At 35.0% G+C, this 13,868-nt stretch overlaps 1 protein-coding gene across 1 annotated transcript in view; it reads right to left on the minus strand.

Annotated features, from left to right (window-relative positions):
* Positions 1-11,380: 11,380 nt before the first annotated feature.
* Positions 11,381-13,868, minus strand: part of opn4xa (opsin 4xa) — a 20,914-nt gene continuing 18,426 nt past the window's right edge. The window contains 1 exon segment of the mRNA XM_016568637.1: positions 11,381-11,521. Within this exon segment, the coding sequence (XP_016424123.1) occupies positions 11,381-11,521 (141 nt within the window).

A 13,868-nucleotide genomic window follows, 5' to 3' on the forward strand; every position in this document is an offset into this window, starting at 1 on the left:
ATACACTGCCATTCAAAAGTTTGGGATCAGTAAGATTTTTAATGTTTTTAAAGAAGTCTGCGTTTATTTGATCAAAAATACAGAGAAAAAAAACAGTAAATTGTGAAATATTATTCCAATTTAAAATAACTGTTTTCTGTTTGACTACTTTAAAGTCCCCATGAAATCAAAATTAAAGTTTTTTTGGGTGTTAGTATCAATATGTTAGTCTTAAGGTTATCTATAAGGCAGTGTGCTCCAAAACAGTGACAAAATTCGCATTTAGAAGATATAAGCATTCAAAGCTTTTAGTTAGTCACTTCCTCCAAAACAGCTGAACGATTTTTTTCATCCTCATCAAATCTTCTGTCCAATCAAATGCTCTCTAGAAGCCGAAGTGCCTGCCCCCTACACTATAAAATAGACGCTGAAGCCACGGCTGAGATCGGTCACTTGTTCACAGTGTAGTATTTCCTGTACAGTGAATGGCACGTAGTGTACAATGTAGGTGATACGGAACGATTCAGATAGTGTAAATATGCTTTCGATTGGGGCAAATAAGGTCTGGTTTCACGTTGTATCACACGAACCGCGGCAGCGCACGCAGTCTGATCCAGACTTTGGCTCCGGTCCAGAGACACGATCGCACGGAGCGGATCATATGCGCGAGTCGGCATATATTAAACACTTTTAAAACTACACAGCCTCAGCATGATTATGATCACTATTTTGTTTTACTAGGAGTTTCATATTGAATCTAGGGGGTAATCTATTAGACTGTGGCTGTCAAATGTGGCTTTACCGAGCTCAATGGCTCTGACCTGTGCAAACAAAAAGCTATTGGCTAATTTAAAAAGGGGTCGATATGTCCCGCCCTGTCTTCCTGTTTCAGTTGAAATTACGTCACCACATAGAATAACGCTGCGTGTTTCAAGGCACTTCAGGGGACCTTTAAGCTGGGGTTGGCAGAATTTTAGTCCATGACTAGTAGCTTGAAAGCATCTATATGAACAAATACTTCAAAAAGTCGACAAATTTTAAGCAAATGTAAGATTAGAATTTATAATGCAAGAAACAAATACACCATTAAGGCATTTTAACATTAAACCATTGTTTCTGGCTAAAATATGAGTCCATAATCCATAACAACACGTCCTGCATTGTAAAAGTCCATCTCCTGTTGTCTCTCACATCAAAATCCACCCACATATTTGTTTAGAGCTGTTTTGGACTGATTCTGACGGCACCTATTCATTGCAGAGAATCCATTGGTGAGCAAGTGATGGAATGCTACCTTTCTCCAAATCTGATGAAGAAAATGTAGACTATTTTGTTTTACTAAACCGTTTCATATTGAATCTAGGGGGTAATCTATTAAGACTGTTGCCGTCAAATGTGGCTTTACCGAGCTCAACGGCTTTGACTGTGCAAACAAAACGCTATTGGCTAATTTAAAAAGGGGGCGGGGCTGCTCGATCTGTCCCGCCCTGTCTTCCTGTTTCAGTTGAAATTACGTCACTACATAGAATAACGCTGCGTGTTTCAAGGCACTTCAGGGGACCTTTAAGCTGGGGTTGGCAGAATTTTTGTCCATGATTAGTAGCTTGAAAGCATCTATATGAACAAATACTTCAAAAAGTCGACAAATTTTAAGCAAATGTAAGATTAGAATTTATAATGCAAGAAACAAATACACCATTAAGGCATTTTAACATTAAACCATTGTTTCTGGCTAAAATATGAGTCCATAATCCATAACAACACGTCCTGCATTGTAAAAGTCCATCTCCTGTTGTCTCTCACATCAAAATCCACCCACATATTTGTTTAGAGCTGTTTTGGACTGATTCTGACGGCACCTATTCATTGCAGAGAATCCATTGGTGAGCAAGTGATGGAATGCTACCTTTCTCCAAATCTGATGAAGAAACAAACTCATCTACATCTTGGATGGTCAGAGTAATTGTCAGAAAATGTTATTTTTCGGGTGAACTATTCCTTTAAGCACATAATAATGGCAATTAGTTACTTTTGAGCTTGAAACATGCCCAGTCATATACACAAAAACAAACTTTTAAACTATAAACAAGGGGTAACCACAGAGGCTTAATATGTCAGTCACCATATGAGCTAAAACTGTGCGAACACCAACAAGCTTTTCCACTGATCTGTCAGTCACGGTTGGTTTTCTCATGGTGCGAATGGCGCCAGGCTGCTCGGTGACGGGTACGACGCGATACCAAAGGCACGCCCTGGAAAACGGACAGCCTGGTATCCAGCCGTCCAATAAAAACATTGCATTTTATTTAGTAATATAAAGTAACTATACATTTTGGATTCCCAGCACTTCATTTTTGGACCATTTTCGGTTCGCCAAAGAACCTTTTAGTAAACAGTTCTTAAAAGAACCCATTTTTCTTAGTCTGAAGAACATAGTAAAAAGAACCTCTGTGGAATGGAAAGCTTACATGCATGTTAGAGGTTCTTCACTGAACCATCGATGCTAATAAAGAACCTTTATTTTTAAGAGTGAATATTATCTTAAGATCAAAGCCAAACATCATATCGGCCAGAAACAGCATAACTTTTCAGTTTATGGAAAGTTCCATTTAATGGAGGAATTACCTAATTCTTCATCCATCCAAGCTCTAAAATAAAATGCTTATGACAGCCGTTAAATCACTGCATGTGTAGACAGGGTTGAGCTACCGATCCATAGGTGGCAATTTAGGAATTTATTATGCCAACACTTAAAGAAACAAGCTCTAACAGTGCTGGACTTTCAATGCAACATTTACCAGTTTAATGTTTAGCCATGCAGGTCTGACCTCAGAACCTAGAAACTACCAAAGTGACCCGTAAACACATTCTCAGACGCTGCTTCGGTTGGTTAGTCAGCTGCGAAAGCATTCGGAGCTTCCCTGTAAAACACAGGTGCACTCTGTAATGCTGACCAACGAATGATTACCAGCGTTTCATTGGCTCTTATGTAACAGGAATGCACCTGAACAAAATGTCCTTGTGTTTTACTAGGCTATTACCAACTTCTTATTGAAAAATCCCAATGGTGAAGCTCCTACAGACATCACCTGCAGACCGGAGACACAAAACCGCACCCGGCCTGGGTTCAGTTCAGGCGTGTTGGATCACGTCCATCTGTAATAACTCAATCCAGTCTATCGCATGGGAAGGTTAGGAGGGTTGGTAAAGTGTTGCTGTGTTTCAATTCCACCTACACACATGGGGGACGATCCTGTTTTTGATCGACTAATTCCCCAGATGTCTCTAAAGAAGGTTTCATCAAATTTAGCTCACTTCTGAGGATGATTTTGTATGAAAATATAGTATGCACACACACGCAAGCAAGCACACTACTCACTTTCTTGCTAAAAGGACTAGTTCACTTCCAGAATAAAAATTTCCTGAATTTACTGGCCCCTTTTTATTTGTTTAAGAAAATGAGCGATGGTTTGGCTAGATAAGACCCTTATTCCTCGGCTGGGATCGTGTAGAGCTCTTTGAAGCTGCACTGAAACTGCAATTTGGACCTTCAGCACATTGGTCCCCATTGAAATCCATTATAAGGAGAAAAATCCTAGAATGTTTTCCTCAAAAACCTTAATTTCTTTGCGACTGAAGAAAGAAAGACATGAACATCTTGGATGACATGGGGGTGAGTAAATCATCAGGAAATGTTTTTTCTGGAAGTGAACTAATCCTTTAAGGTCACTGACCGGTTAGTCATTTGGAACCGACAAAATTACATGAAATGACTGTTAATTATGTTCATACTGCATTTAACTTTACGATTATTATCCACTCAAAAGGCTTCATTCTCCAACACTCCACTTTCAGACCATTTTTGCTTGGTCCCCCAAAAGAATCTTTCAATAAACTGTGCTTAAAAAGACCAATTTTTTCTTACACACTTACAAATAAACGTTCTTTGTCGGCATTGGTGGTTCCATGAAGAACCTTTAACATCCATGCACTATTAAAAATAACATTTCTTGATTGGCATCTACGTTTCCATGACCAATCTTTACATTTATGGAACCCTTCTATTCCACAAAAGGTTCTTCAGATTATTCAAATGTTCTTTACACTAAGAAAATCACGGTTCGTTTAATAACTGTTGACTTAATAGTTATCTGAAGAACCCAAAATTGTAATTCAATGGCTCTGCTGCAAAAACCCGCTGGGAATCTTTCATTTTAGGAGTTCTTCATGAAACATCGATGACTATAAAGAGCCTCAAATGTCTGTTATTTGACATGCAACATCACTTAGAGCAAACCTATTCAAATTGCCACATTGAGGACTTCATCTGCTATACTGACGCAAAAACGACAATTTTACTATTTTCTCATGTTAGCTATTAACATTTCCGTTTTGTTTCTTACTTAAAACTAAAAGTCTCAAGGACAAAATGACAGCAGAATGACACCTGAAACTTAAACATGCAACAGGCAGACATAAAAAAAAACAGCCATAACGTTAATCAAATCTCTAAACAAAATATGCAACTTATCAAATAAATAGCGATAAATCTACTTATCTGAAGCTATACTGACACGCCTTTACGAAAACATGAGCAGATAACCACTTCCTCATTAGATAGCCTAATATTCATAAACCGCTTTAACTTTCAAAACCGAAAAAGCGCGAAAAAAAAAAAAAAAACGTTAAAACTCCCTCAAAAGCTAACCGATAACCACTGGTAAACATTACCTTGCTACAGTCGGGTTGCGTTTTAATATTTAAGGTTTTCATGATGTAAATCCTCTTTTGGACACTTACAAGAACTTTAATTCGGATCAGATTTAGAGGATAACGCGAGTTTTTTGTTTTTTAAACTCCACGCGAATCGTAACACCGTCAACTTCATTCGTTACAGCGTCGCGCCGCGACCACGTAAAGTCCCGAGAACACAAGTTCATGTCACTCACCTCGGAGCTGCTGCGGAGCCAAACCGTGAGTGCGGAAGATAGAGAGAGAAAACGAGTTTAGAAACTCCGGCGAGCGTCTGACTCTGTGACTGACTTCCGCCCCTTTAACACGCGCCGAGAGGAACTTCCCTCCGCTGCGCGGACGCGGTGACGTCACCGATGACGGACGGCCTGAGAGACCGACGGCGCTTTAAAGAATTCTACATCTTTTTTTTTTAATGTTACCATTCCAGAAAATTCTGGGAAGATGTATCTATATATATATTCACCAGAAATCTGGTTATAATTGTGAATTAACATCCAAAGATGTTATCTTATATTTTGAATCAAAAAAATGCATCTGTCAATTTTATGATGAATCTAATGATTTGGTAAATTTCATATTCATAAAAGTAAAAGAAATAGTTCTAAACCCTGTTTGGAGGTTTTTATGACTGATTTTCATTTGTATTTTGAGTCTCTACAATGTATTGATAACAAAAAATGTAGAGATACAATTTTATTCGCTAAAGAGTTGAAGTTACTTAAAAATTTAACGGGTATATGCTGTCTTTTTTTTCTTTAAGTATTATTATTGATTTTTATTGATTTTTCCTCTTTTTTTTCTATGTAATGTAAACCCATTCCTTTAATTGTGTTATCTTTTTGGATGTCTTGTTAAAGTTGTAAATGTTGCATGTTATGTCTTTAATGTCTAATAAAAATAAAAAATAAAAAAACCGACAGCGCTTTGAGGAATTTAATTCTGTTATTAAAGCTATTCCTCTTATCCTTGTTCAGCTTGTTAAACGTCATGTCTACTGTAACTCTATAATAATGACAAAACCAAAACGAACATTAAACGGATAAAGAATGCAATAACAAACATATTTGTACTATTTAAAAAAAAAAAAAAAAAAAAAAATTTTTTTTGGAACTCTATTACTGATCAAATTAATTGGAAGACTGCTTTGTTAATACCCTTTAAATATCATATTAATAATAAAACTAAAAAAGTACATTTAAAAAGTACATTCCTTTTTGTAAAAGTGAGAAAGCGCTGATTCATTTTTCTTTGAATGTAAAATTGTCCAAAACCTTTGGATGGAACTGGCATAATTTACTTTTAATTTAGTAAAGATTAACTACGTTTTTACATTAAAGGATATTATTGTGTATTATGAAAACAAAACTAACAATGGTCTTGAATACATTGTTCATTTATTTATATTGCTGGCAAAAATGTTTAAATTCATCCCCAATGTTAATGTTGTTTATTGTTGAATTTGATTATTTTATGTCTTCTTTGAAATAAAAAACATCAGTCATTAATATCTTTAAAATATTATGACAGTAGGCCTATTTTCAGATCCCGTTACCACTTAGACTATTATTTTATGCGCTTTGTTCGGTACTTGTTTCTCCCTAAAAAATAATAATAAAAATACTGACAGCACTGATTTATCCAGTGAATGATTTAATTATTTAACCCTCCTGTTATGTGCACATTTCAACCATGTTTTTAATGATTTATTGATATATTTAAATATATCAATAAATCACCTACCCAATATTTTAAATTAATTTTTAGCACAAAACATAACTTTTAGTTTTTTTTATATATTTTATTTATTTAATTGCTTAATTTGCATGGAAAAAAAACATTGTCCTAAATTTCTGAGATTATCCAAATATTGCCCTAACACCTCTCTCTCTCTCTCTCTCTCTATATATATATATATATATTACATTTATATACATACATTGTAAGATATGACAAGAAATTCTTGTACAATATGATTGTTGCCAGACATAATAAATTATTTTAATCCGTTTTATGTGCAAAAATACTGGTCGGTCTACAAATGTTTTACTGTGAAACACTGTCGCCACAAATAATCTCAGATTAAAATAATCATCCAGCGAACACTGAGCAAAAATACATTCGTTTGGATGCCAGGAGCACTTTCAATACTTAGCTGAGCTAAATTAATCTAACAAAACATGTCGGTCAAATGGCCCTTTTTACACAAATGCCATTATCGTATAATGAACATTAACTAGGTCTGATGCTGTGAAATTGAAGCAAATGTGAAACTAGAATTATACAGTATAGAGTTAATTTACAGTAATAATATCTGATGTCAATTCGAAGAACAAACAATCAAAAAACAATAATGTTACTATATCTCTAACAATAACTACCTCACAATAAGCGGTCATGCCCTGAAGCCATAGCCATCTAAACGAGGTCATGTGAGATGTATGCAGGAGACGCCCGGCTCAGTGTTAGTGACACAATGATCGTCTCAACACAAGCTGATGTCAGTTTCTCCCATCTCTGCTTTAGAGCATGTGCATGCCAGGAATACCGGCTAATTCCTCCTAGTTGATGACAACAATTGGTAACGTGTTTCAGAACAAAAGCATTAGATGGTAATCACAACTGTGTGTTATTTTGAACATGTCTTATCAGTAACCAGGTGAGATGTGTTTTCTATCATTTCAGAGTATGAGCTGCAGTTTACTAGTTTAAATAGTGTGGTCAAATACTGCCATCTACTGGATAAAACAGCACTGCAAACAAAGATCTTCTTACAAAAGTGATAACACGTGACTAGACCATTGCTTACGTTTTGATTCTTCACTCTAAAACATGCTGGGTTGTTTCAATATGTACCCAAAGTTGGGTTGAAACCCAGCATGTTTTAGAGTGTTCCCATGCAGCTAACAGCTAGAGAATGTTCTCAGAATGTTCTGGCAAAGTTTTGAAGAAGAAAAAAAAAAAGTTCTTTCAGTAACATTAAAGGGGTCATATGATGCTTTTTTAAAGATCATTATTTGGTGTATTTGGTGTAACAGAATATGTTGACATGCTTTAATGTTCAAAAAACACATTATTTTTCAAATACTGTACATTATTGTAGGTCCTCTATGCCACGCTTGTTCAACGTTTTATAGTCTTTAACAATGCTCTCAAAACGTTAGTACAAAAATGCTATTTATACATTGTTTATGGAACCTTTTTCCTAAAACGCTTTAAATGTTTTTTTAAATGTTAATAATAATTAATAATATTATTTATTTAAAAAACGCTTTAAATGTTTTTTTTTAAATGTTAATAATAATTAATAATAAGCTAGACGTTTTGAATATAAAATGTTATTTATACATTGTTTATGGAACTTTTTTCCTAAAACGCTTTAAATATTTTTTTAAATGTTAATAATAATTAATAATATTATTTATTAAAAAAACGCTTTAAATGTATTTTTAAATGTTAATAATATTTAATAATAAGCGAGACCCATAACCTAATGGGAATGTTATTAGAACATATTTTGGTTAGGGGCTGAGCTGTTCGTGAGTGATAAACAGAATGGTTCTAATGGGTTTGGAAAGTTGTGTTAAATGCAAATAAAATAACAAGACTAGCCTACAGATAATCATGTAATAAGTTCGTGTGCACAAGAGAGAAAAAACTTAATATTCATGAGTCAAGTCCTCATCATAAAACCAGCTTTTATCTTTCATCCAATCAAAAAGGATTCGTGGCCGATCATTTAATTAATATTCAATTTCGCCACAGCCTCATTCGATTATATATTTGCCTCTGATCTGTTGGGATTTTGTGGCTCTAGTTAACCCTAAACCCCTGTCTGTGCAGCTAAATTAAGACTGACGTTTAATCAATGTTGTTTTTCTGTGATTTATTGGCGATTCGGAGAAAGAAGAAACTGTGAGGCTGTTCGGTTGACTGCGTTTTGACATCCCAGATAATGAAACGTAAAGAATATCCGTTTTTAGAAGCACACTGGGACTACTTTAAATAGAAAGTCATATAGAAAGAAACTGGATTAAACCATTTAAGAATATAAGTTACCTCACATATTTTAACGGTTTAAGGACTAGCGCGTTTATTAAACTATTATCTTGATGTGCCTCTCTATAGTAAAGTTTCACATAATATTAAAATCTCATCATGGTATCCTAACAAAAATTACCATGCTGTGATCTGACACACCATTGTACAATTTACAGTAACTTACTAGATTTTAAGCAATAATAGCTGGAACAGCTAATTCATACACTCTCAGAAAAAAAGGTACAAAAGCTGCTGTACGTTTTCAAAAGGTACACTTTTGTACCTTTTAGATACTAATATGTACCTTTAAGGTACCAATATGGAATCTTTAGGTACAAAGGTGTGCCTTTTGAAAAGGTACCACCCCAGTGACAGCTTTTGTACTTTTTTTTCTGAGAGTGTACACACTCTCTTGAGTACTTATAGAGTAGTACTGCATCCTTCATATCTCTGAAGAGTCTTTAGTTTGATCAGCTTTATAAAAGACAGATACAGCTTTACACTTCTCTCTGAAAACAGTCGAGCTCTGGAGGCGTGCCGTGGGCGGAGCTAAAGAGTCACTGTGCGTTTAATCAGTTTCCTGGGAATCCATTACTAATAATGATCTACAGTCAATAATGACTGTTTACTGTATTTGCTCGTGAAGCACATACCTTACCTTCTCTTCAGTGTGTCTTTCCTCCAGTCGCCTCTTGTTCTTTGTCTTGCCCTGTTTAGTTTGCGTCTTCCCTCCTTCATCTCTCAGCAGATTGGCTGAATGTGAGTTTCTGAGAGTCTTTTGGTCCACGGGATCTAATTCTACATCACTCCAGACCTAGAGCACATACAATACAATATATATATATTGACACGTTTGGCATAAAAGTCCTGCGATTTTTATTACTTTACTATATAGTAATAGCTAGTCTCACTGCAACTTAACAGAGTGTTGTGAGTGGTTGATATGGTGTTGCTATGCACTTACTAAGATGTTCTGAGTGGTTTTAAGTGTGTTGTTTTGTGGTTGGCAAGTCTCTATAATATTCTGCTTTTTAGATAATGCTGCACGATAAAGACAGTTTCATGCATTCATTAATACAGTACTTTGGATTAGGGGACTCTTCAAATCCAATAGTAATAGTGATGCAACTGCACAACCTTTAAAATCTGAACAGGTACAGTACGCTGGGCATGCTGGCCATTGTACACTAAACGACTGCGGATCACACACTACCAGACTTTCAAGTCATTCCAAACACGACAAACTCATGCAGAAACATGTGGGTTGTTGCTAGGAGACGCGTGATGAATTTTAAAAAAAAATGTGTTCTAGAATCGGTTTAAAATATCAGACATGTTTGATTTCCTCCAAATGGATGGAATTAAAATCTGAAGCTAAAAAAAACAAAAAGAGTGTGTGTCCATCATTGACTACACAATTTTGTGTGAAATATGTCAACTCCAAATGGCCAAAATCTGCAGGTATGATCAATAAGTATGTACCTTTAAGGTACCAATATGGAATCTTTAGGTACAAAGGTGTGCCTTTTGAAAAGGTACCACCCCAGTGACAGCTTTTGTACCTTTTTTTCTGAGAGTGTACACACTCCAAAAAAACAGTGATTTTGTGTTTTTCAAAATTTAAGTCACCAAATTTCATAATTAATGCATTGTGGCAATGCAACAACTGGCCCAGAATTCACACTGGACCCCAATCATCCATCATCACTGATAATTTTCAAAGATATTTTAATTAGTTTGGTTTACCTTCTGTCAAGTTTGCTTCGTCAGCTATAGCTTTGAAAATGGCAGCACAGCTGATTGGTCCTATCAAAAAAGACTCTCTTATAGACCGTTCACAAGTCTAAACAAGTGCCAAAACAGTTCCCCACAGCTGGTGATTCGTTCTTAACCTGAGACTAACCAGGACTCCAGACCGTACGTCATACGTCAATACGACACCCATTTTAATCATGAGTTTATGTAAAGGTTTGACCTGTACTTACCCGAGTCTCTCTAATGCTCCAAGATCCAGATGAATGAGAAATAATCCGGGAAATTAAGGTGGTAAGTAGCAGCCAGTCGTGGGATTTTTGTTCACTGTTCATTTAATCTCATGCAGTCCAATGCAGTGCACAGGAAACAATAAAGCTATAAAGCTAATAAAGCAATAATAATGATAACATAGAACATGTGGGAATGTACACAGCACTTGGCCTGTTCCCTGTGAATTTGCATCGGATAACATTTGATTGGCACAAAAAATGGCTAATTAGGGCTTCACCAAACATAACATATGAGCATTATGTTCTTTTGGTGCAGATGCATGTGCCAAGGGCATAAATGTAAATATAAATTTGAATCAAGATGAAGATTCAAGCCACTTTTTCTTGTTTTATACTGTATCTTACACAAGTATACATATATATTTCCTCACAAACCACTCAAATGTTCTAGCTCATGTTACCAGTGCTGGGGAAAGTTACTTTTAAAAGTAATGCGTTACAATATTGTGTTACTCCATAAAAAAGTAACTAATTACGTTACTTAGTTACTTTTTATGGAAAGTAATGTGTTACGTTACTTTTGCGTTACTTTTTAAATCTGGACAGGGCTTGCTTGTTTGTTTTTAAAATAAAAATCGCCTCTTGTTCTTTGTCTTGCCCTGTTTAGTTTGCGTCTTCCCTCCTTCATCTCTCAGCAGATTGGCTGAATGTGAGTTTCTGAAAGTCTTTTGGTCCACGGGATCTAATTCTACATCACTCCAGACCTAGAGCACATACAATACAATATATATATATTGACACGTTTGGCATAAAAGTCCTGCGATTTTTATTACTTTACTATATAGTAATAGCTAGTCTCACTGCAACTTAACAGAGTGTTGTGAGTGGTTGATATGGTGTTGCTATGCACTTACTAAGATGTTCTGAGTGGTTTTAAGTGTGTTGTTTTGTGGTTGGCAAGTCTCTATAATATTCTGCTTTTTAGATAATGCTGCACGATAAAGACAGTTTCATGCATTCATTAATACAGTACTTTGGATTAGGGGACTCTTCAAATCCAATAGTAATAGTGATGCAACTGCACAACCTTTAAAATCTGAACAGGTACAGTACGCTGGGCATGCTGGCCATTGTACACTAAACGACTGCGGATCACACACTACCAGACTTTCAAGTCATTCCAAACACGACAAACTCATGCAGAAACATGTGGGTTGTTGCTAGGAGACGCGTGATGAATTTTAAAAAAAAATGTGTTCTAGAATCGGTTTAAAATATCAGACATGTTTGATTTCCTCCAAATGGATGGAATTAAAATCTGAAGCTAAAAAAAACAAAAAGAGTGTGTGTCCATCATTGACTACACAATTTTGTGTGAAATATGTCAACTCCAAATGGCCAAAATCTGCAGGTATGATCAATAAGTCAAGTCAACATATGTTTTTCTATCACTTTAACTTATCAAATTAAATAAATTTCAGCTGATTTGTTTTAAAAAGTCAGTTTAATATAATTTGTTGAAATTACTTGTATAGAAAATTTTATTATACTTAAAAATTTAAGGCAGCAACTGAACTTAAGTTTTTAACTTAAATAGGTTAAATATTTTTTTACAGTGTGGCTATGAATTTCAGCAAATCGGGGCAGAAATCTGTGCAAAAGTAATTTAGCAAACACAGAGCTGGCATGCAATTAAAATGATAAAATGCAATTATTTGCACCAGATTTTGCAGCTCTTTAAATATTTTTTTAAAGATTATTTAATATACAGCAACTTTAGTGGCCACATACACTATGTCTACATTGACACTATGCGGAGATTCAGATAAGGAGTGAATTTCTGCACAATGCATTATCAAAAATCGTTCTCAAAGCGTCTTGTCACCCAAAAAAATATTTACAGAGGTAAAACTGGATGGCATTTAAAAAAATCTTTGTTTATTATACACTATGCAATTTTCTGTGAAATCTGCTCAGAATCTGCCTCTGACTTTCAGAAACAAATATCCAGAATAAAAATCAGAGCAAAAGTCGTATAATATATTCCAGCCTTTAGCAAACAACAAGTAACAGCTGGCATGATTACAAATGAATCACTTAGCAGAAAAGGAGTCACTTAAGACCCTACATACATAGGCTGCAAATAACAGGCCTAATAATCCCAGAACATGTAGTGTATATCAACACAGACACATATTGCCTGTATAAGAAGAATAGGTAGACAGATAAAATACAATATAATTCATCAGAGCTACTTTATAGATTATATTATAAAATGCACAGTCAATATTAACATTTCTGCTGATGCACAAATAGCATATAAGCAGATTTTAGCATTAGAAGTGCATTTATTTATTTATTTATGATTTAACTCCATATCCGCAGCAATGGCTATATTCCTGCAACATCAGCAGTATTATGGTTACAATATATTTTCAATACATTGTTTACAATACCTGTGTTGTATAAATGCTACATAAATTCATGATGCATGCTCACGTGAGCCAAATTTGACGTTTATTAATTACAGTATGAACATTGTCAGTGTGATATTATAGTGTCATGGCCACAACATCGATAAAGAGACTTTAAATGAAGAAAAATCTACTCACTGGAACTAATTTGGTAATGCATGACAAGAAAAAAAAAAGGAGAGCTCAAATAAAAATTAGAGTTTTTAGTAAATTATTCAGCATTTGAACAAAAATGAGATTTCTGCTTTAAATTCGACAGGTTTACTTTGGTAATGCATGACAAGAAAAAAATAGGAGAGCTCAAATAATAATTAGAGTTTTTAGTAAATTATTCAGCGTTTGAACAAAAATTAGATTTCTGCTTTAAATTCGACAGGTTTACTTGCATTGCAATAACTGCAATTTCTTCTCTCACAATTATTTTGAATATTTTCTACAGTAATCGACAGTCAAAAATGAGTCAGTACACTCTCAGAAAAAAAGGTACAAAAGCTGTCACTGGGGCGGTACCTTTTCCAAAGGTACACTTTTGTACCTTTTAGGTACTAATATGTACACTTTATGTACTAATATGAATCTTTAAGTGACCAGTATGAACCCTTTAGGTACAAAGGTGTACCTTTTGAAAAGGTACCGC

This window comes from Sinocyclocheilus rhinocerous, unplaced genomic scaffold (genome assembly GCF_001515625.1).
Source record: "Sinocyclocheilus rhinocerous isolate Xijiao unplaced genomic scaffold, SAMN03320098_v1.1 scaffold2818, whole genome shotgun sequence".
Classification (NCBI taxonomy): Eukaryota; Metazoa; Chordata; class Actinopteri; order Cypriniformes; family Cyprinidae; genus Sinocyclocheilus; species Sinocyclocheilus rhinocerous.